General features: G+C 40.4%; 1 protein-coding gene across 1 annotated transcript in view; it reads right to left on the reverse strand.

Moving 5' to 3' along the window:
* Positions 1-24,054, reverse strand: part of LOC143027705 (uncharacterized) — a 69,533-nt gene that overhangs the window by 25,069 nt on the left and 20,410 nt on the right. The window contains exons 5-7 of the mRNA XM_076189169.1: positions 15,664-15,944; positions 2,837-2,966; positions 631-725 (exon numbers count right to left, since the gene is read on the reverse strand). Coding sequence (XP_076045284.1) covers positions 631-725; positions 2,837-2,966; positions 15,664-15,944 — 506 coding nt within the window. The remainder of the gene's footprint in view (positions 1-630; positions 726-2,836; positions 2,967-15,663; positions 15,945-24,054) is intronic.

Genomic DNA, 24,054 nt, shown 5'->3' on the forward strand with positions numbered 1-24,054 from the left:
ATGCCTTCTCCTGCACTGTTATAATATATAGGTTCACTTTGGCATCTTCTTCCAGAAAAGACCCATCTCGTCGCAACTGAAAACCTGTTGCAGCAGGTAACCCTCAGAATCCACAAGCTTCCTAAAGTCACCAATAAAGTTCTCTGCTGCCTTTGTATCAGAGTTTGCTGCTTCGCTGTGCCTCACGATGCTGTGGATACCAGATCTTTTTTCAAACTACTCAAACCACCCACAGCTTGCTTCTTCTTTCTCCATTGCTGCTCCTAGCATTTTCTTAATGAGGTCAGCAAAAATTACTTTCACCTTCTCACAAATGATGCTCTCATTAATAGTGTCACCTTGCATTTGCTTCTTGTTCATCCATATGAGAAGCAACCTTTCAACATCATCAAGAATACATGGCTGTTGCATGGATATTCTTGCCACTCCCTTTGAAGCATCTATCCCCTTAATCTTGTCCTTGTTGTTGCAGATGGTACAAATTGTTGATGTAATCCGACTGTATGTACATGATAGGTCAGCCAGGCTCAGCATTGATTTCATTGGTGTGGAATCATGAGTCTTTATCACTGTCATCTATATGATCAGAAGAAGAGAAAGAAAGAAAGAATAACAGAGAAATTTTAGTACCTGGACTGGGTGGGATCCACTGATGACACAGGCTAATTCTGCTGGACCGAAACTAGCAGCTTCCACTGTGGAGACCTCAGCATTAACTTCTAAGTCTGCAGGAGATAAGGTAAGAGTCAATGAAAATGAATAAGTACATAAATAAATTGATGAAGAAATGAATATCTAAATAGATATACAAATTGAGAGATGAGAAAACTTATACATGTAAAGAAAAATGATACACATATAAATACATATACACACGTCGGACTAACAGCGAAGATTGGAACTCCGGAAAGAAACAATTTTCGTGGATTACAGTGACGAGGGAGTACCTGTGTTGTATTTGTAGGAAAGGGAAAAGCTTGTGGTGTAGTGGGCAGGTGAAGAAAAAGGAGAAGGGGAGACATTATTGAGGAAAATGGAAGGAAATGAGGAAAGGGACAAATGGGCCCCGGACGTCAGAATGGGTGTCAACAAAAGTTTTGCAGAACACACAGATGAGGTAGAACAGGGGAGCAGAGGTATCAAAAGCAAAAATATAGATAATAGCAGCTCAATGGAAAGAGAAGATAACTGCTTTTATGGATTTAATGAGGGAGATGACAACCTCCCCTGACTAGTAAATCTAGAGGAAACTAAAAAAAATTAAAGCATGGGAGGTTAGGTTTTCCCAATTAACACTAGAGTTGATAAACTGGACGAACTAAAGAAGGAGAATCAAAACCTAACTAAAGAAATAGAAGAATTAAAAAGACAGTTAAGAGAAGTAAAGGATGAGAATGAGGAATTAAAGAGGAATAATAAAGAGAATAAAGAGTCCATAGCAAAAGAGGTGTCTGGAAAAAAAGTACAAGAAAAAAAATAAAATTGAATTTAGAGATATAGTGAAACAACAGATGAAAGAACAAACTAAGGACACAGTTATTAAAGTGATGAGGGAGAAGGAGAATATAGTAAGAGACTTAGTGGATAAAAAGAAATGTATAATTATATTAGGGATGGAAAAGAAGCATAATCCAATTAGGACTACAAGAGTAAAGGAGAAGGAAAAAGTAAATAAGATATTGGAAGTAGTTCAAGAAGATGAACTAACAGGGAAAGAAATTGAAGAAATATAAAGACTAGAGAAATACAATACAGATAAGACCAGACCAATTAAGGTTAAATTCAGGTCACAAATGACAGCAGAGAATATCTTAGCAAAAACAGGGAAACTAGCAAAGAGTGATCAATATAAACAGGTATGGATAAAAAGGGAGAAGAATAAAGAGGAGAGGAAGAGAAAACAAAAAGACTAGAAGCTAAAAAAAAAAATGAGAAAAGAACAGAGTCAGACAAAGAGAAATTCTATTGGAGAGTAGTGGATATAAAAGTGAGGAAATGGTAGATAGCAGAGAAAAATGGAAGGGAAACAGAAAACACGATGGAAGTAGCAGAAAATTAAAAGTGTCTTACACAAATATAGATGGCCTAATAACAGGCTTGAATGAACTGAATGATTACCTGAAGGAAAAAGAACCGGACATAATGGGAATTGTGGATCATTACAGAGAGACCTAGATATGGTTTAGAAATGGAGCCAAAAGTGGAAAGTAGATTTCAACATTAAGAAATGCAGCAAAATGGAGTTCAGAAAAAGTAAAAAAAGAATATCAGGACAATATAAAATTGGAACAAAGGAAGGAGAAAAGAAAGTTGGATCTGAAAAAACTCGGGAGTAATTATCTCAAATGACATGTCTCCTGATAAACACATAAACAAAATTGTCAGAGAATCTTACAAGATCTCCAGTCTCAATCCTCATGAGAAACAACATCCCCAGTAACCGTAATAAAAAACAGACTAATGTAGTATACTTATACACCTGTCCTGAAGGTTGTAAACTTCTTAACAACATCTGTCAGCAGATGTATCCATATGAAGGCTGCATATGGACACATAACACAATCCCACAACAAAACCTCCAGACAACATCTAGTTGACAATTAAAAATTACTTGAACACAGCAACAATTACAATAAATAAACAGATTAATTAATTAAGTAAATACATAAACAAACAAATAAAAATATACACCATTGAGAAATTTAACATTGGCTGGAATGAAGTGTGGAGTCCAAATGAACTAACTTAGTATCCATGGTCAGGGAACTGCAGATTAAGCAAACATTTCAGCAACCTAGGGACTTGAAGAAACCAGAAGAACCATGTAATTACTTACACAGGATATGAACTTGAAAGGTGCTGTTATTCTGGAAATGTTGGTTTTGAACTTGGCACATGTATTCGCCTGCCTGGGAGCGGTGCACTTGAGCAAGTTGAAGCACAGAGCCCTCAGCCACCTGATTACCCTGGAAAAAGGAAGAAAGGGACACATCATTTGACATATTACTCAATCGTCTTTACCATGCTTCAACGTGGGAGCTTAAGTACTGTCAGGTGGGGGGGGGGGGATTTTATAATTGTCCTTGCTCTACACAAAAATAAAATTTTATATCCTACCAAGAAGAGGCAGGAGATACATCACCTGGCAAATCAATTACTTGCCTTTGCTTTTTTCAACAGTGATGCAATTCTAGGAGGAGGGAGGAAACGTGTTACTTAACAGATCAGTTCTTTGCTATTACTCTGCATTGTCAGGGTTGCAAATGAAGTGTCAGATATTAAAACAATACTCATCATACTTTTTTGCTGCATTTTATTTTAGTATCATTTCAACTTTTGTGGTATCATTTATTTTGGTATTTTTATTATTATCATTATTATTATTTTTTTTTTATTACTATTATTATTTTTTTTTTTTGTATCATTTCAAATTTTGTGGTAAGACAGATATATGAAAAAGCTATAGGAAAGGGGAAGGATGTTTTTTGGCCTTTTATGGATCTGGAAAAGGCTTATGACAGGGTAGACAGAAAGGCACTGTGGGAGGTTATATAGATATACGGGATTGGAGGAAAGCTTCTAGGAGCTGTCAAGAGTTTTTACGAGAGTAGTAGAGCATGTGTCAGGATTAGAAATGGAGAGTGAGTGGTTCAAGGTAAAGGTGGGACTTCGGCAAGGATGCATTATGTCTCCCTGGCTGTTCAACTCATACATGGATGGGGTGGTGTGAGAGGTAAATGCAAGGGTGGTGGGTCAGGGATTGGAGATGATTAAAGAAAATGGAGAAAAGTGGGAGGTGAGCCAGCTGTTGTTTGCGGATGACACTGCGCTTGTGGCAGGATCGGAGGAAGGATTGAGGAAGTTGGTGACAGAGTCCGGAAGAGTGTGTGAAAGAAGAAAGCTAAAGATAAATGTGGGTAAAAGTAAGGTGATGAGATGTACAAGGGGTGAAAGTGGCAGCAGACTGGAAGTGACCATTAAGGGAGAGCGACTGGAGGAAGTGGATAGTTTTAGATACTTGGGTGCAAATGTGGCAGGTAAAGGTAGCGTGGAGGTGGAGGTAGAATGTAGATTGAGAGAAGCGAGTAAATGCCTGGTGGATTAAAAAGTGTAATGAGGAACAAACATTTGGGAATGGATGCTAAGAGGAGACTGTATGAAGGAGTGATTGTGCCAACAGCACTGTATGGAGAAGAAACATGGAATACAGGAGAGGAAGAGAGAAGGAGTTTGAATGTGTTTGAGATGAGGTGTCTGAGAAGTATGATAGGGGTTACTAGGCTGGATAGAGTGAGAAATGAGGAGGTAAGGAGGAGAACAGGAGTGGAAAAGGAGTTGGGAGATAGGGTGGATGATAGAGTATTAGGATGGTTTGGACACATGGAAAGAATGAATAAAGAAAGACTAGTAAAAGAGGTATGGAAGGCAGATGTGGAGACAGTGAACATGAGGGACGTCCTAGGATGAGGTGGATGGATGGGGTGAAGGGGGCTTTGGGGAAGAGGGGAATATCTGTTGAGGAAAGACGGGAGAGGACAGAAGACGGGTGAATGGAGAATGGTTGTATATGGATGATGTTGTGATGCATGAGGTGGAGTGGGTGGGGGGATGGGGGGTGAGGTAGTATGTGTGAGCAAAATTTGACGCAGCCTGAAGGGATTTCTCCCCGTCTTCTCCTTTTCTGCATGAGAGGATGGAGAGGAGGGTCACCGATTTAATGAAGTGGCCTTGCTGTGGATGTGCTGTGCCTTGTGACACTGCCTCTGACCCAGGGCAGTGGACAGGGTGCAGGGATGACCTGTCATCCAGGAGGTGCTAAGATAAGAGAGAGGGTGGAGGGGAGTGGAGTGTATTTAGGGATGGAATGGGTGGAAATGATTTTATGCCTTTTTCTTTTTGGCTACCTCCCTTGTAAGGGGGAAAAAGCCTTTGTATATGTATGGTATATGTATGTTTCATTTCAACTGATGACACTGTATGGGGGAGAGACTTGGAATATAAGAGGCAGAGAGGAAAAGTTTAAATGTGCTTGAGATGAAATGTTTGTGAAGTAAGGTAGGGGTTACATGGTTGGATAGAGTGAGAAACAAGGTGAGGAAGAGAGTGGGGGTGGAAAAGAAGATGGGCTGATGTAAGAGTATTGGGATGGTTTGGACACATGGAAAGAATGAGTGGAGAAAGATTAGTAAAAGAATGTGTGGAAGGAAGAGATGGAGAGAGTGGACTTTAGGGGACAACTGAGGATGAGCTGGATGGATGAGGTGAAAGGGGCTTTGAGCAAGAGGAGAATGTCTACTGAGCAAGGGAGAAGGCAGGCAGGAGATAGGAGTGAGTGGGGAATGGCTGTGAGTAGATGATACTGTGATGTACAGAAGGGAGGAGGCTGGGGATGAGGGATAGGGAGGGGTTATGTGTAAATGACATTTTGATGCAGCCCAGTGGGATTTCTCCCTGTTGTGGCATAGTGCACAGTGCAGTATACATAGCACAGCTCAGTATAGCATGACACTGTGATGCCCTGATCAATAACGATGCCTCTTGAACAACAGCCCTTTCAGATGGCTTACTAACACACATTCCAGTCTTGGACATCTCATGGTTTCAGTGAGTTTATTTTTCATCTCTTCATCTATATAGTGGAATGCCACTTTAATCTTCTGCAGTAGTCCATATATCTCTCCAACAATCCAGCTGATATATCTGTCAGGTGACAGGTTGTCTTTTATCAACACTCCCAAATCTTTCTCCGCTTTTGCTTTTGTAATGTGTTCATTTCCCAAGGAATAGTTTAAGGATGGTCTTTTGCTACTATTGCCCATTTCCAGTACTTGGCATTTTTTATATTGAATTTCATTTCCCATTCTTGGTTCCATGCAAAAATAGTATCTAGATCTTTTTGTAATATTCTACCGTCCTCTTTGTTTTTTACTCTTATGCTGGCATAGATTATTGTTCCTTTAATCATGTCATTGACATAAACAAGAAACACTATTGGTGCAAGTGCTGAACTTTGTGGTATTCCACTCGTTACTGCTCTCCAGCTTGACATCTTATCATTTACTACTGTCTTCATGTATCTTTTCTTCAGTCTTTAATCCATTCTAGTAGTTTGCCTCTCAGTCCTCCAACATGCTCAAATTTCCACATAAGTCAACTGTGAAGTTCTTTATCAAATGCCTTCTCTAGATCCAGGTACATGCAGGTCAACCACCCCTCTCTCTCTTGTAGCACACCAATCACTCTTGAGTAAAAAGGTTAGATATGCATGACCTTCCAGGACTGAAGTTTGTGTATTTACCTAGTTGTATTATAAGGGAAAGGAGCTATGCTCATAGTGACCCGCCTTTGTATCTTTCAGCATCAAGTTTGTTCTTAAATTATTGAATAGTATTTGCCCATCTGGGGTATTGGCCCCCGTCTGGGGTATCAGCTGCATGTTGTTATGGCAAAGTAGCATGCATGCAGTTGATACTTTAGGGTCTATATGGGGTGCCCCTATGGACCACAACCACACATCATTTTGTCTGTGATAGAAGAGGACTCTACTCACAGAGAAATGGTGAAACTTTTATTATACTGCTACTGTCCCTCCGTTATGCTGTCCCCCAACCCCTTGTTGCTGTCCCTCACCATTTCTCTGAATTTCATTTCCTTGTTTCGCCAACCCTGTGGTGGGGGGAAAAGAATACTGCCACCAAGTAATTCCACTTGGATCGTAAGAAGTGAGAAAAAAGGGACAGGGATTGGGACCAGGCATCCTTCTCCCTGTAGCCCCACAGGGAACATTCCTAAAAAAAGTAAAGGCATAAGAGGGTCTAGGAGTTTTCCAACCAGCACCCTAAGGTTTGGGTCTTTTAATGTGCATGGATGAGTTTGGAAGTGTAATTGGGAGGTGTTCAGAAGTGAAGAGACGGAGAGGGAGAGAAGGGGTGGCTATACTAGTAAGTGAAGAGATAGGTGAAAGTGTAGTGGAGTGGAAGGAGGTTTCCTTAAGGATAATGTGGATGAAGGTGAAACTAGGAAAGGAGATGTGTGTTTTTGTAAGTGCATATGGGCCTGGTAGTGAGAAGAGTGTAGAAGAAAGGGAGGCTTTTTGGATAGATTTAAATGGGTGCATAGAGGGATTAGGGAAGAACGTCAATATAGTAGTATTGGGAGACCTTAATGCTAGGGTAGGAAATGAACCAATTGATGGAGTGGTTGGGAAATGTGGAGTTCCAGGAAAGAACCGTAGTGGAGAGTTGATGGTGGAGATGTGTCTAGAAAGAGAGTTGATGATAGCAAATACAGTGTTTCGGAAGAAAGTCAAGCATAAGTGCACATGGGAGAGGGTGGTGGAAGGGTGGTGGAAGGGGAGAGAGTGGGGGAATATCAAATCATTTTTTGGTGGAAGGTAAGTTTAGAGTGGAGGACAGATGGAGAAAGAAGAAAAGGACAAAAGGTAGGGAGGTGCTTAGAGTGAACTCTTTACATGAAAAGGAGAAGGAGTACAAGAAGAAGCTGAGAGAGGAGTGGGAGGGAGTGAAGGATAGAGTAGAGCTAGGAGTGGAAGAGGAATGAGGATGGTTCAAGGAGGGAGTCACAAAGTGTGCAAAGATGGTGTGTGGAACAAGAGGGATGGGAGGAAATAGAAGGAAGGGTAGTGAATGGTGGGATGAGGAAACAAAGAAGGTTGTAGAGAGAAGAAGTTAGCTTTCACAGATTGGTTACAAAATAGGATGAGGGAGTCATATGAGAGGTACAAAGAAAAGAGAAGTAAAGCACAATGTAAAGAAGGCAAAGAGGAGAACAGATGTGAAATAGGGTATGAGTATGATAAAAATTTGAAAGTAATAAAAAGATGTTTTGGAAAGAAATTAAGAGAGGAAGAGGAGGCGAATCAAGTAGAGAAGAAAAGGTAAAAGGTGTAGATGGAGAGATGATAATGGAAGAGAAGGCAGTAAGGGGAAGATGGGCAGAGTATTTTAGGGAGTTGCTAAATGTGAAGGAGGATAGGGAGGGAAAGATAGTTGCAGTGGGAAGTGCTAAGAAAATGACTGTGATGAGTGAGGAAAATGGAGGAGAAATAAGGAAGAATGAAGTGAAGGCAGTTGTTAAGATGATGAGAGCAGGTAAGTCACCTGGCCTGGATGGATACCATGCAGAATGTCTAAAAAAAAAAGGAGGTACAGTGATGGTGGACTGACTGGTGAGGTTATTTAATGTTTGCTGGAGAGAGGATAGAGTGCCAGACGACTGGAGGAGTGCCTGTATAGTTCCACTTTACAAGGGAAAAGGGGACAAGTGTGAGTGTAGTAGTTTCAGAGGGATTAGCTTGTTAAGTGTAGTTGGGAAGGCTTATGGGAGGATTTTGATTGAGAGGATTAGGAGAAGAACAGAGGGAGTGATTGGTGAGGAACAGTGTGGATTTAGGACAGGTAGAGGTTGTGTAGATCAGATTTTTGTGGTAAGACAGATATGTGAGAAAGCTATAGGAAAAGGTAAGGATGTTTTTTTGGCTTTTATGGATCTGGAAAAGGCTTATGACAGGGTAGACAGGAAGGCACTGTGGGAGGTTTTGCAGATATACGGGATAGGAGGAAAGCTTCTAGGGGGTGTCAAGAGTTTTTATGAGAGTAGTAGAGCATGTGTCAGGATTAGAAATGGAGAGAGTGGTTCGAGGTAAAGGTGGGACTTCATCAAGGATGTATTATGTCGCCCTGGCTGTTCAAATTATACATGGATGGGGTGGTACGAGAGGTAAATGCAAGGGTGATGGGTCAGGGATTGGAGATGGTTAAAGAAAATGGAGAAAAGTGGGAGGTGAGCCAGCTGTTGTTTGCAGATGACACTGTACTTGTAGCAGGATCAGAGGAGGGATTGAGGAAGCTGGTGACAGAGTTTGGGAGGGTGTGTGAAAGAGGAAAGTTGAAAATAAATGTGGGTAAAAGTAACATGCAGCCAATACCCCATCTGGGGTATTGGCTGCATGTTATTGTGGCAAAGTAGCATGCAGTTGATATTTTAGGGTCTTTATGGGGCGCCCCTATGGACCAGAGCCACACATAATTTTGTCTGTGATAGAGGAAAACTATGTACATAGAAAAATGATGACACTTTTATACTATGACTGTCCCTCCGTTATGCTGTCCCCTAACCCCTTGTTACTGTCCTGTACCATTTCTCTGAATATTCATTTCCTTTTTTCGCCTACCTACCCTGTGGTGGGGGCATAAGAATACTGCCACCATGTATTTCCACTTGAGTCATAAAAAGCGACAAAAAAGGGATGGGGGATGGGATTAGGAGTCCTTCTACCTGTAGCCCCAAAAGGGGACATTCCTAAAAAAGAAAGTAAAGGCATAAGAGGGTCTGGGAGATTTCCAACCAGTACCCTAAGGCTTGGGTCTTTTAATGTGCGTGGATGTGGTACAGATGAGAGTAAAAAGGAAGAGATAGGCAGTATGTTTGTGAGAAGAAAGATGGATGTACTGGCTTTGAAAGAAACTAAAATGAAAGGAAAGGGCAACTGTGAGTTTGGGAGTGTAGCTGGGAGGTACTCAGGAGTGAAGAGGGAACGAGGGAGAGAAGGGGTGGCTATACTAGTAAGTGAAGAGATAAGTGGGTAGTGGAGTGGAAGGAGGTGTTATCAAGGTTGATGTGGATGAAGGTGAAGCTGGGAAAGGAGATGTGGGTTTTTGTAAGTGCGTATGGGCCTGGTAGTGAGAAGAGCGTAGAGGAAAGGGAGGCTTTTTGGGTAGATATAAATGAGTGCATAGAGGGATTAGGGAGAAATGTCAATGTAGTTGTATTGGGAGACCTAAATGCTAGGGTAGGAAATGAACCAATTGACAGAGTGATTGGGAAGTATGGAGTTCCAGGTAAAAATTGTAGTGGAGAATTGATGGTGGAGATGTGTCTTGAAAGAGAGTTGATGATAGCAAATACAGTGTTTAGGAAGAAAGTCAAGCATAAGTACACATGTGAGAGGGTGGTGGATGGAAGGGTGGCAGATAGAGCATTAATGGACTATATAGTGGTGACTAGGAGTATGCTAGGAAGAGTTAAGGATGTACATGTTCTAAGGGGAGACAGTGGGGGAATATCAGGTCATTTCCTGGTGAAAGGTAAATTGAGAGTGGAGAATAGGTGGAGAAAGAGGAAAAGGGCAGAAGGTAGGGAGGTACTTAGAGTGAACTGCTTACATGAGGAAAAAAAGGAGAATAAGTATAGGAAGAAGTTGAGAGAGGAGTGGGAGAGAGTAAAGGATAGAGTACAACTAGGAGTGGAGGAGGAATGGGGATGGTTCAAGGAGGGAGTCATAAGGTGTGCAAAAATGGTGTGTGGAACAAGGAGGGTGGGAGGAAATAGAAGGAAGGGTAGTGAGTGGTGGGATGAGGAAGCAAAGAAGGATGTAGAAGAGAAGAAACAGGCATTCATAGATTGGCTACAAATTAGGATGAGGGAATCGTATGAGAGGTACAAAGTAAAGAGAAAGGAAGTTAAGCATAAGATAAAGGAAGCAAAGAGGAGAGCAGATGTGAAATGGGGAAAGAGGATGACAGAAAATTTTGAAAGTAATAAAAAGATGTTTGGAAGGAAATTAAAAGAGGGAGAGGAGGCGAATCAAGTAGAGAAGAAAAGGTAAAAGGTGCAGATGGAGAGATGATGGAAGAGAAGGCAGTGAGAGGAAGGTGGGCAGATTATTTTAGGGAGTTGTTAAATGTGAAGGAGGATAGGGAGGGAAAGGTAGTTGCAGTAGAAAGCACTAAGAAAATGAGAGTGATGAGTGAGGAAAATGGAGGAGAAATAGGGAAGGATGAAGTGAAAGCAGTTGTTAAGATGATGAGAGCAGGTAAGTCATCTGGGTTGGATGGATGCCATGCAGAATGTCTGAAAAAAGGAGGTACAGTTATGGTGGACTGGCTGGTGAGGTTATTTAATGTTTGTTTAAGAGAGGGTAGAGTGCCAGAGGACTGGAGGAGTGCCTGTATAGTTCTGCTTTACAAAGAAAAGGGGGACAAGTGTGATGGTAGTTACTGAGGGATCAGCAGCTTGTTGAGTGTAGTTGGGAAAGCTTATGGGAGGGTCTTGATTGAGAGGATTAGGAGAGGAACAGAGGGAGTAATTAGTGAGGAACAGTGTGGTTTTAGGACAGGTAAGGGATGTGTAGATCAGATTTTTGTGGTAAGACAGATATGTGAGAAAGCTATAGGAAAAGGTAAGGATGTTTTTTGGGCTTATATGGGTGTGGAAAAGGCTTACGACAGGGTAGACAGGAAGGCGCTGTGGGAGGTACTGCAGATATATGGGATAGGAGGAAAGCTGTTAAGAGCAGTCAAGAGTTTTTATGAGAGTAGTAGAGCTTGCATTAGGATTAGAAATGGAGAGAGTGAATGGTTTGAGGTAAAGGTGGGACTTCGTCAGGGGCGTGTTATGTCGCCCTAGCTGTTCAATCTTTACATGGATGGGGTGGTGCGAGAGGTGAATGCAAGGGTAGTGGGTCATGGGTTGGAGATGATTAAAGAAAATGGAGAAAAGTGGGAGGTGAGCCAGCTGTTGTTTGCTGACGACACTGTGCTTGTGGCAGGATCAGAGGAGAGATTGAGGAAGTTAGTGACAGAGTTTGAGGTGTGTGAAAGAAGGAAGCTGAAGATAAATGTGGGCAAAAGTAAGGTGATGGGATGTACAAGGGGAGAGAGTGACAGTAGGCTGGAGGTGAGCATTAAGGGTGAGAAACTGGAGGAAGTGGATAGTTTCAGATACTTGGGTGCGAATGTGGCAGGAAAGGGAGGAGTGGGGGTAGAGATAGAATGTAGATTGAGAGAAGCGAGTAAATGCCTTGGTGGATTAAAAAGTGTAATGAGAAATAGAAATTTGGGAATGGATGCTAAGAGGAGGTTATATGAAGGAGTGATTGTGCCAACAGCAATGTACGGGGCAGAAACATGGAACATGAGAGAGGAAGAGAGGAGGAGTTTGAATGTGTTTGAGATGAAATGTCTGAGAAGTATGATAGGGGTTACTAGGCTAGATAGAGTGAGAAATGAGGAGGTGAGGAGGAGAACAGGGGTGGAAAGGGAACTGGGAGATAGGGTTGATGAAAGAGTATTAGGATGGTTTGGACACATGGAAAGAATGAGTGAAGAAAGATTAGTAAAAGAGGTGTGGAAGGCGGAGGTGGAAGGAGTGAATATGAGGGGGTGTCCTAGGATGAGATGGATGGATGGGGTGAAAGGGGCTTTACAAAAGAGAAGAATGTCTGTAGAGGAAGGACGGGAGAGGACAGAAGATAGGGGTGAATGGAGAAGGGTTGTGTATAGATGAGGCTGTGATGCATGAGGGGGAGTAGGTGGGGATGAGGGGTGAGGATGTATGAGAAAAATTTGATGCAGCCCATAGGGATTTCTCCCCGTCTTCTCCTTTCCTGCATGAGGGGACGGAGAGGGGGGTCGCCTAATTTATGAAGCGGCCTTGCTGTGGATGCGCTGTGTCTTGCGACACTGCTTCTGACCCAGGGCAGTGGACTGGATGCAGGGATGGCCCGTCATCCAGGAGGTGCCAAGATGGGAGGGAGGGAGGAGGGTGGAGGGGAGTGGAATATATGGGAAATGAAATGGGTGGGAGTGATTTCTATGCCTTTTTCTTTTTGGCTATCCCCCATGTAAGGTGGAAAAAGCCTTTGGTATACCGTATATTTCCACGTATAAGACGACCCTAAAATCCAAAAATTCACCCCTTAAAATTGGGGATTGTCTTATACTACCATTATAAAAATCAGACCTTGAATTCTACGTGAGATGACTTGGTAGGCTAGCCTGCCGATAACCACCGATACACAGGAAATGATTCACATTATGATAAGAACTGGTAATAAAGGTAATTAAACCATATTTACCTTATATATTATTGGCATATCTTTATAGTAAATGGCAATTGTTAATAAATTCAAGGAATAATTCTATATTAATGAAATTACGGTACTTTTAACTACTCTATGTAAACACATTTAACACAGCTGAAAAAAATGTAAACATCGAGCACTGGTTGCGTTCATAGCAATCTTTTTCTTTCGCTAACTTTTCAGTAATTTTTAAGACTGAAAATACCAATTTTGAATTACAGTACACAAAACGTTTATTTATCAATAAAAAAATATATTACAGTAGTTGAACCAGGAGCGTAAACAAATAATTTTTGTTAGTTGACGTGTGTTCTCAAAAAATCATGATACATGATTTGCTTTGTTATTTCATTTATTTTTAATTTATGAGGATACAGTAAGTAATTTATCTGGTATAAGGATACAGTTAAGTAATGAGAAAGAAAAGAGAAAAAGCGGAAAAAACAGCTGATAAACGTAATCAAAACAATTCTTTTTGTACGGTAGGTTTGATACACTGATGCTTTTGTAATTTAGCAGTCGTCTTATACTACCGATATGAGATAAATTCATAAAAATTTGCTCTAATTTTGTACCTCGTCTTATACAAAGGTCGTCTTATACACGGAAATATACGGTGTGTATGTATGTAAAAGTAAGGTGATGAGATGTACAAGGGGTGAAAGTGGCAGCAGACTGGAAGTGAGCATTAAGGGAGAGTGACTGGAGGAAGTGGATAGTTTTAGGTACTTGGGTGCTAATGTGGCAGGAAAGGGGGGAGTGGAGGCAAAATATAGATTGAGAGAAGTGAGTAAATTCCTGGTGGATTAAAAAGTGTAATGAGGAATAGACATTTGGGAATGGATGCTAAGAGGAGACTGTATGAAGGAGTGATTATGCCAACAGCACTGTATGGGGCAGAAACATGGAATATAAGAGAGGAAGAGAGAAGGAGTTTGAATGTGTTTGAGATGAGGTGTCTGAGAAGTATGATAGGGGTTACTAGGCTGGATAGAGTGAGGAATGAGGAGGAGAGGAGGAGAACAGGGGTGGTAAGGGAGTTGGGAGATAGGGTGGATGAAAGAGTATTGGGATGGTTTGGACACATGGAAAGAATGAGTGAAGAAAGACTAGTAAAAGAGGTATGGAAAGCAGATGTGGAGGGAGTGAACATGCGGGGGCGACCTAGGATGAGATGGATGGATGGGGTGAAGGGGGCTTTGGGGAAGAGGGGAATGTCTGTTGAGGAAGGACAGGAGAGGACAGAAGACAGGGGTGAATGGAGAATGGTTGTATATGGATGATGTTGTGATGCATGAGGTGAAATGGGTGAGGGGATGGGGGGTGAGGTAGTATGTGTGAGAAAAGTTGACACAGCCGGAAGGGATTTCTCCCCGTCTTCTCCTTTTCTGCATGAGGGGACGGAGAGGGGGGGTTGCCGATTTAATGAAGTGGCCTTGCTGTGGATGTGCTGTGTCTCGTGACATTGCCTCTGACCCAGGGCAGTGGACAAGATGCAGGGATGGCCCATCATCCAGGAGGTACCAAGACAAGAGGGAGGGTGGAGGGGAGTGGAGTGTATTAGGGATGGAATGGGTGGGAATGGTTTTTATGCCTTTTTCTTTTTGGCTACCTCCCTTGTAAGGGGGAAAAAGCCTTTTGTACATGTATGTTTTTGCACACACTGTTGCCTAATCTAATTTATTCCAAATATCCACCACTCTGTATGGGAAGCTATTGTGTATTTACCTAGTTGTTTTATACAGGAAGAGAGCTATACTCTTCGTGACCCATCTCTGTATCTTTCAGCACCTAGTTTGTTCTTAAATTCTTGTATAGTTTTTGCACACAGTGTTGCCTCATCCAATTTGTTCCAGATATATACCACTCTGTGTGGGAAACTATTCTTTTTCAGATCTCTCCTGTAGCTATCCTTTTTTGAGTTTCTTTTCATGTCCTCTTGTTTTTTATCTGTCCCACTTTAATAAATCTTCTCTGTCAAAGATTTTCATCCCTTTCATAATTCTGTAAATGGTCAGTAGATCTCTTTCTCTTCTTTGTTTCAGGGTTGGTAGTTCTAGTTTGTATGATCTTTATTCGTATGTCAATTTAGAGAGTGTTGGTGCCATCTTTGTTGTTGCTCTCTGGATTCTTTCTAATTTCTTTATATTTTCTGTAATGGGTACCCATAGTGTCGCAGCGCACTCCAATCTTGGTCTTGTCAGTGTGACTAATATTCTTTACTATTTCCTCATCCAAGTAGTCAAAAGCCACTTCCATTGATCTTAGTAAATTGAAGGTTTCTCTGACTATTTTGTTAATATGCTTGGCTGGTGACATGTCTTTGCTGATAATTACTCCTAGGTCCCTTTCCATGCTAACTTTTTTTTACTTCCTTTGTACCAATTTTATATTGCCCTGACATTCTATTTTTACTTTTTCCAAAATCCATTATATTACATTTCTTGATGTTGAAGTTCACTTCCCACTTTTGACTCCATTCCCAGACTTTATCCAGGTCTTTCTGCAGTGATTCACAGTCTTTCTCTGTACTTAGTTTCTTAAGAAGTTTTGCATCATCTGCAAAGAAGTTAATATAACATTCCAAACCTTTATCCATGTCATTTATATATATGGCAAACATTATCAGAGCCAATACAGAACCTTGTGATATCTATTAGTCTTCATGTCTTTAATTTACTAATGCAACCAATCAAATCTAGTATAATTATGAGAAAAACAAAATAAACTTATCCCACCTTGACTAAACTAATGGTTGCTGACAAGTGTTTGTTACTTACAAGATGGAGCCAGATGGGGTCATTCTGATAACCACGCACTCTGCAGGTTAGAGTAACATTACTGCCCTCAGAGACAACAACTTCTCTGCTCTCAGGGAAAGTGTCTATCCCAAAATCTTCTTGTCTCCACCTATGGTCATATCTTCCTCTGAAATCGGTATCATCCTCACTCTCTACTTCCTCCTCTTCTTCGTCTTCCTTACTCCAAGGGTTGGTCTCATCTTCACTGTTGTACATATAGCCATAATCATCATATGTGTCCCCATCTGTATAGTCGTCTTCTGAAGGACATAAGTGGAAGAATGAGAAAAATATTTTTCTTAGTGAATAAAATCACTAACAACCCCTACCTTATTATCCCTGTTGCACAAGTTCATTTTCCACAATGTTTTCAGTCAATATTTGCCACTTGATTAGAAAAGGGCAAATGTGGTGTCAACTCACAAAGATGGAAACAAGGAAACATCACTAAATTATAGGCCAGTATCATTAACCAACACAGTAGTGAAATTATGTAAAAGGATTGTAAAAGATCGATATACCAAATATCTTGAAAAAATTAACATTCTGACAGTCTGTTTGGCTTCAGATCTGGAAGGTCATGTGTGTCAAACCTTTTAAACTTTTATTCGAGAATGATGCACTGCAAGAGAGAGAGAGAGAGAGAGAGAGAGAGAGAGAGAGAGAGAGAGAGAGAGAGAGAGAGAGAGAGAGAGAGAGGGGTGGGTGGACTGTGTGTACCTGGACCTACAGAAGGCATTTCATAAAGTACCTTATAGTTGGAAATTGGAGCATATTGGAGGAATGAGAGGCAGACTATTAGAATAGATTAAGGACTTTTTGAAGGAAAGGTACATTAGGACAGTAGTAAAGAGTAAGATGGAGAGCAGTAATGAGTGGAGTACCGCAAGGTATAGTGCATCAATAATGTTTCTTGTCTATGTTAATGACATGATGAAAGGAACAACAAGTTATGCCAACATGATTGTAGATGATGCAAAAATCATGAGAAGAGTGAAAAATGAGGATGGTAGAATATTGCAAAAATATCTAGATACTATTTTTGCATAGAGCCAAGAATGGGAAATGAAGTTCAATATCAAAAAATGCAGAGCACCAGAAATGGGCAATAGTGGCAAAAGGAGATCCTTAAACTATTCCTTGGGAAACAAACATATTACAAAAGTAAAAGAGGAGAAAGACTTGGGAGTTTTGATAAAAGACCTGTCACCTGACAGACATATCAATAGGATTGTGGGAGAGACATATGGACTACTGCAGAAGATTAAAGTGGCATTCCATTATGTGGATGAAGAGATAATTAAAACATTCATCGAAACCTTGATATGTCCAAGACTGGAATATGCATTAGTAGTATGGTCCCCACACAGAGTGAAAGATATAAATAAGATTGAGAAAATACAAAAGTCAGCAACACCGATTCCCAGACTGGCAGATAAACCATATGAGGAATAACTAAAGGTACTGGGTCTGCCAACTCTGGAAGATCAAAGAGAAAGAGGTGACATGATTATAGTGTTCAGGTCACTAAAGGGGATAGATTGCATTGATAGAAGAATTCTGATTAAAGATGGGAGGGATTTAAGAGGTCATGGAAGTAAATTAAGAAAGACCATATGTTGAAAAGATGTGAAGAAATAGGTTTCTGTATAGGTGTATAAATATGTAGAATATCTTAGAAAGTGATACAGCCCAAGCTCAATCAATACACGAGTTCAAATCTAAATGTGACAACTGGAAATTGAAGTGATAGATTAAGTTGGAAACATAGTTGATTTGATCCTAGGTTTGGTAGGAAATTAGAGAATAGGAGACAGGACCTAATGTGCATTGCTCCTTTCCTGTATACAATTAGGTAAATACACATGCACATGATCGAAACTCGGACTGGAACGGACGTCTAAAGCGAGCTCTGAAATGCAGTGCTTTTTCAAGAAATTCAAGGAAACGCCTAGCTTTGTTTATGCGATAGAGGGCTATGTTTATCAAGTGACCAAAATTAAAAAATGGAGTAAATTCACTTAGTGAATCACACAAAATGGAAAATGATGAAGAAGAAAGACATAAATATAATGAACCAATGAAGAGAAGATTGGATGTAAGCATAGTGGAATCACCAATGGGAGTCATACCAAAAAAGACTTGCATATTTGAAACACCAAGAATAAACCAAAGGTTAGATAACACTGTTTTTTCTGGGTTTGCAAAAGTGGAATACCAGGTAAAGGTTTAGAATGAGAGAATCAAGGTATAGAAATATCCTAAGAAATCAGGAGATTACAGAATTAATAAATGAAATTATAGATCTGAAAGCTGAATACAGGGCAATGTATAAAGAAATGAACCAGTTAAAACTTCAAAATGCTGAAACCAACAGAGAGCTTAATGATCTAAAAAAGGAATTAATCACAGTCAAAAGTGAGAACAAAAGAATGAAAAATGAAGATACAAATAAAAACAAGGCTTTGAAAAAAGAAGTAAAAGAACAAATACAAGTGATGATCAAGAAAGTGGGAGAAACAATAAAAGAGACAGATCTCCAAGAAATAAAAAATCAATGGAAAGTGGAACAAGAAAATAAAAAAATAACTTTTAAAGAAATAGTACAGCAACAAGTGGAAGAGAATGCTAAAGAAACAGTTATTAAAGTAATTAAGGAGAAAGAGAATTGGGTCAGAGACACAGTGGATATAGTGGGGCAGCATAGCTAACCTATTGTGCATTTTTTGATACAATCACCAAATTTGGCACAAATGTACATTGACATATGGCGAACATTTTCAGATATTGAGCCACTCGGAATTATCTCTTCATGTCCGCCATATTGGAATTCAAAATGGCCGCCATTTGAAATCTACATTTTCGATTATCTTTGGGTCTAATGCTGCTATTGACTCGATTCTGGTGTCTAAATGTATGTTTTGGGGGGCAAGGAATCCAATGGTAACAATCTGCATTGCTGCCATATTGGATTTCAAAATGGCCGCCACTTGAAATCAACATGTGTGATTATCTCTAAGTCAAATGCTTTTATTGACTCGATTCTGGTGTCTAAATGTATGTTTTGGGGGACAAAGATTCTAATGATAAAAAATACATTGCATATTTTTACCTATGGACCGCCACTTTGGATTTCAAAATCGGTGCTTTACATTACATGGCCGCTTCTCCATTTACGGTTTTCATTATCTGAGGATCTAATCATTTGATTTTGGTGGTGGGGTGGTGGTAGTAGTACACTCTTAAAAATTCCGTGTAAGAATGACCCAGAAAACGATCAGTTGGGGCCAAACTCCATTTCGGGTAAAAATGACACAGAATAAGGTATAATAAATATGACCATTTCTGGGTCAGATCTGACCTTTTCTGTGTAAAATCTAACTCTATTCCGAGTCATTTTTGATCCAGAATGGAGTTTGGCCCCAACTGATCCTTTTCCGGGTCTGACACTTGAAGGACATGGCCGAGCTAACTACCAAACACCCAAACGTAGCCAACAAATTCAGCGAAGGTCACTTCACAGTTAAAAAAACGCAGAGGGTGTTTTCTTCAATCCCGCCTGACCATGCACATGAGCAGAATAATGCCTGCATCAAAGGAGACGGTGGCGCAGTTGGGCTTACTGACAACCCTAGTGCCCTTCGTCGCTGGATGGTTGCAGGACCAGAAGTTGCTAGGGTGATCGAAGAATTCCAAGACGGGAACCAATACTGTAGACGGCAAACAGCAGACACACGCCATCATGATCAGACTCCAAGTGTACAGGCCTCATTTGTGAGAGATGTCCGCTCTCTCGTTGGTGTAATAGAGGAGATGGGGAACCCATTCGAGGAGGAGAGCCAGGATCTAGTCATACTGGATTCAAAGGACATTGCAGGTCCTGATGCCGTGGAGACCGTGATGAATGCCAAGAAGATTGGCCAAGAGCAGTTCGAGGCTTTCACCAGAGAGTGTCTGTTGGACAGAACAAAGGCAGTGGACGACCCCATACCTCGTAACAAGCTGAAGGTGTTCAGCACTTCAACTCCAAGAAGACAGAGCAAAGGTCAGCAACAGCTCACCTCCGTCAAGAATGACCGTGAACTCTTCGCACGCCTGTACATTGGCTGCCAGACGAGGGATGGAAACCTTGAGGAGTTCTTTCGTCATGAAAACCAGGCATGTCCTCCTGCACTGTCCGATGGTGGAAACCTCTTCACTGGTACCAAGAGTGATCTCATCACATGTTTGGAAGAAATCTCCAATGCTAAGACAGAGGCTCCTGTCACTACCTGTTTAGTGCTTGATGGAGCAGCTATCGTCCAGATGCTGAAGCCGCCTGCATCAAAGACCTTTGAAGAGTACGCACATCAGATCTTCATTCCATATATATCTATTAAGCTGCAAACAGTGTCACGCCTGGATCTGATCTGGGATACTTACCTTGCTGATTCACTGAAAGGTAGTACACATGCAAAGCGGGGACAAGGCGTGCGGAGACGTGTGGTGGCCGCCGCATCCATTCCAGGAAACTGGCAGAAGTTCCTACGAGTGGACAGCAACAAGACCGAGCTGTTTAAGTTTCTCTCAACAGCTCTCTTGGAATGGTTTGACCAGGAGGAATAGCAACTCGTCATTACTGATGGAAAGGCAGTGCTCAGCAAGCCACTACTACCAGATCTGACTTCACTCGACCCATGCAACCATGAAGAGGCTGACAGTCGGATGTTGCTGCATGCATCTCACGCAACTAAGCACGGACACAATTCAATAGTCATCTGGACTGTAGACACCGATGTTGTGGTGCTGGCAGTGTCCGTGATACAGGAATTACAACCAGAAGATAAACTATGGCTGGCATTCGGAGCAGGCCGAAGTTTCCGATACCTAGCAGCACATAAAATAGCAGCTGGACTGGGACCAGGGCTCGTGCTCGTGCACTGCCAATGTTCCATGCTCTAACTGGATGCAATACTGTGTCAAGCTTTGCTAGACATGGCAAGAAGACCGAATGGGCAGTCTGGACAGTACTGCCAGAGTTAACTGAGGCGCTGATGCAGCTGTCTTCCGCACCAAGTGACATACCAAATGATGCAATGTGCATCATCGAGAGGTTCGTGATCCTGTTGTATAATCGAACCAGCAAATGCACGGACATTGACAAGGCCAGGAGGAAACTCTTCGCAAGGAAGAACAATGTGCAGTTGATCCCTCCAACGAAGGCAGCTTTAGAGGAACATGTCAAGAGGGCAGTATATCAAGGTGGACATGTGTGGGGTCAGATACTGCTGCCAGCACCAGAACTCCCACCACCAACCAACTGGGGTTGGTCAATGACTGGAGGACAATACACACCATACTGGACCAGGCTACCTGAGGCAGCTGACACCTGCATTGAGCTGGTTTCTTGCAAGTGCCAGAAAGGGTGTGTGAAACACTGCAAGTGCAAGAAGGCTGCCCTTAAGTGCACAGCCCTCTGTGTGTGTGAAGGGGACTGCACATGAAGATGAGTCCACAACATTCATTTACTTGTGGCAGTGCTGAACTGGTTAACATGACACTGTTTATGTACACATATCTTCAGTACCAATGTATACCTTGCCTCAAATACCAGACCATTGTAGAATGTCAGTGTCAGTGTCTTCACAGACTTTGAGTAAAATGTTGTCTTGTCAAAAATACATGATGATGAATATTCATCTCTCATGAATTAAGTGGAGTACTGTAATAAAGTATGTCATTTTGAAAAATGGATACCAGCAAATATTGTCATGTACTATAAAAATATTTGCCCCAGAGGTAATCTCACATGTAGAATTCAAGTGGCGGCCATTTTGAAATCCAATATTTTGGCTAATTTATAAAGATACACAATGCAGATTGTAACCATCGGATTCCTTTCCTCCCAAAACATACATTTGGACACCAGAATCGAGTCAATAGCAGCATTAGACCCAAAGATAATCGAAAATGTAGATTTCAAACAACGGCCATTTTGAAATCCAATATGGCGGCTCATTGGTACAAAATATGCGATGTAGATTGTTACCATTGGATTCCTTGCCCCCCAAAACATACATTTAGACACCAGAATCGAGTCAATAGCAGCATTAGACCCAAAGATAATCGAAAATGTAGATTTCAAATGGCGTCCATTTTGAATTCCAATATGTTCGCCATATACCAATGTACATTTGTGCCAAATTTGATGCTTGTATCACAAAATGCACAATCCTTTTGAATATTCGAGCTAAACCGCCCCACTAATAGAAAAAAAAGTGCATGGTAGTTTATGATATTAAAGTAAAACATGATATAGCTAGGTACCTAAGAGAAAAAGAGGAAAAATAAATTGCAAAGGACATTCTAAGAGATACAAGAGGAGGGACAAGAAGTAGACAAAGAAATAGAAGTACAAAGAATAGGATTATACTTGAAAGAAAAAATAGGCCACTAAAAATTAAACTAAGATCTCAAATTATAGCAGAAGTACTATCTAAAATAGCAAAGTTGGCAAAAAACAAACATTACAAAAATGTATGGATAAAGAAAGAAATGAGTGATAAGGAAAAAGAGAAGGAAAAGACACTAAGAATTGAAGCAAATGAAAAAACAAAAGAATAGAGACTGAAAAGAATGAGTTTTTGGAGAGTACTGGACCTGAGGTTGAGAAAATGGTATAAAAAACATAAAAAACAAAAAACAGTAAAAGGAAATAAGAATAATGTACACTAACATAGATGGCATGATTTCAGGATTAAACAAATTAAACAACTATCTGGAAGAAGAGAAACTGAATATAATGGGAATTGTAGAGACAAAATTAAAAGGACCACTACTACCTAATACTGTGATACAAGGTCTATATAATTATTGGATAAAAAATATAAAGGAGAAACATGGTGGAGTCATGTTTTTTTACTAAAAAAGGTTTAAAGGTGACAAAGATAACAGAAGGAAATAATAATGTGGAATTATAATAAAAATTGAAAACAGCGACATTAAGTAATTTTTTTTTTAGTAATATATCTGCCCCCAAAAACATATTCTTGGACTGCAAGTGACCACTCCAAAATGCTGGAGGACATAAAGCATGCATTAATTGCTAAAAGGAGGAAACACAGTAATCATGGATGACTTTAACTCCAAAAAAATATGTTGGGGAGAGATGACAGTGAAAGGAGGAGAGGACCTTTGGGGAAATATACTACTGGATATGACCATTGAATATACAATGACTCAGTGGGTAAAGGAAAACACCAGATATAGAAACAATGAAGAACCATTGAGACTAGACTTAATATTTACAATACTGCCTGAAATTGTGGTTAAAATGGAATACAAGACACCAATTAGGAAGAGTGACCACATATTAATTGAGTTCGAAATAAAAGAGGAAAATAATTTGGGAAGAAATGAGAAACACAGAAAAGGTAGACTATACTTCTTCCATTATCTGGTGACCCATGTCTAAACCATCTCCAAAGAAAATGGGGGAAATACCATTTTCTTTATATTTCCATGTATGACCAGTATGATTAAAGAGACTGCAAGCAGCCTGAGGACCCACACTCAGCTTTTTTATGTAATTACTACACTCCCAACCCCACAGAAATTCCTAGGTCAGGAGCTGGGGCAACACTGCCTGACCTGAGATGCCACATCATTTAACAAGTCTCTTCTTTTATTTACATGTATAACAATTACTCATATCACCTATCATTTAATGAAAAAATCAATATGCATTTAGAATATTCCATGTTAACATACTCGGGGTAGTGGACAGCTTCCAGTATATGCTGAATGTTTTGATTCTGTACATGACAACACAGCACACAACACCTTGTGGGCCACGAGATAATGGCAATAGTATAACGTACAACATAATGGATTTTGAGAAACTCTGAAAATTCTCTCAAAAAGTGATTTGGGAAAACTTCTTTAATGAAGAAACAAAGGTGGAAGAAAAATGGAATATATTTAAAGAAATTTATAAAGAAGGAATAGTAAATACATACCAGAGCAGAAGCAGGAAAGGGTGTACATTAAGTGCTGGTACAACAAAAAATGTAATGAGGCAAAAGATAAAAGAGACAAAGCTTGGAAAAAATGGAAAAAGAAAAAAAAAAAAACAGGTAAGTGGCAAATATATATCAAACTGAAAAATGAATATGTGAAAATATGCAGGGAAGAAAAACAAAACTATGAAAAAGACATTATAGATAAATGTAAGGATCAACCTAAATTATTCTACAGGTATGTGAATGGTAAGTTGAAAAATAAACAAGAAATAGTAAAAATGTGTCGAGGAAATGAGGAATATATAGAAGATGTTGAAATGGCAGAGGTTATGAACAAATATTTTATGTCTGTATTCACAATAGAAAATGC

Source organism: Oratosquilla oratoria, chromosome 8 (genome assembly GCF_046742065.1).
Source record: "Oratosquilla oratoria isolate Oo_2021 chromosome 8, ASM4674206v1, whole genome shotgun sequence".
NCBI lineage: Eukaryota > Metazoa > Arthropoda > Malacostraca > Stomatopoda > Squillidae > Oratosquilla > Oratosquilla oratoria.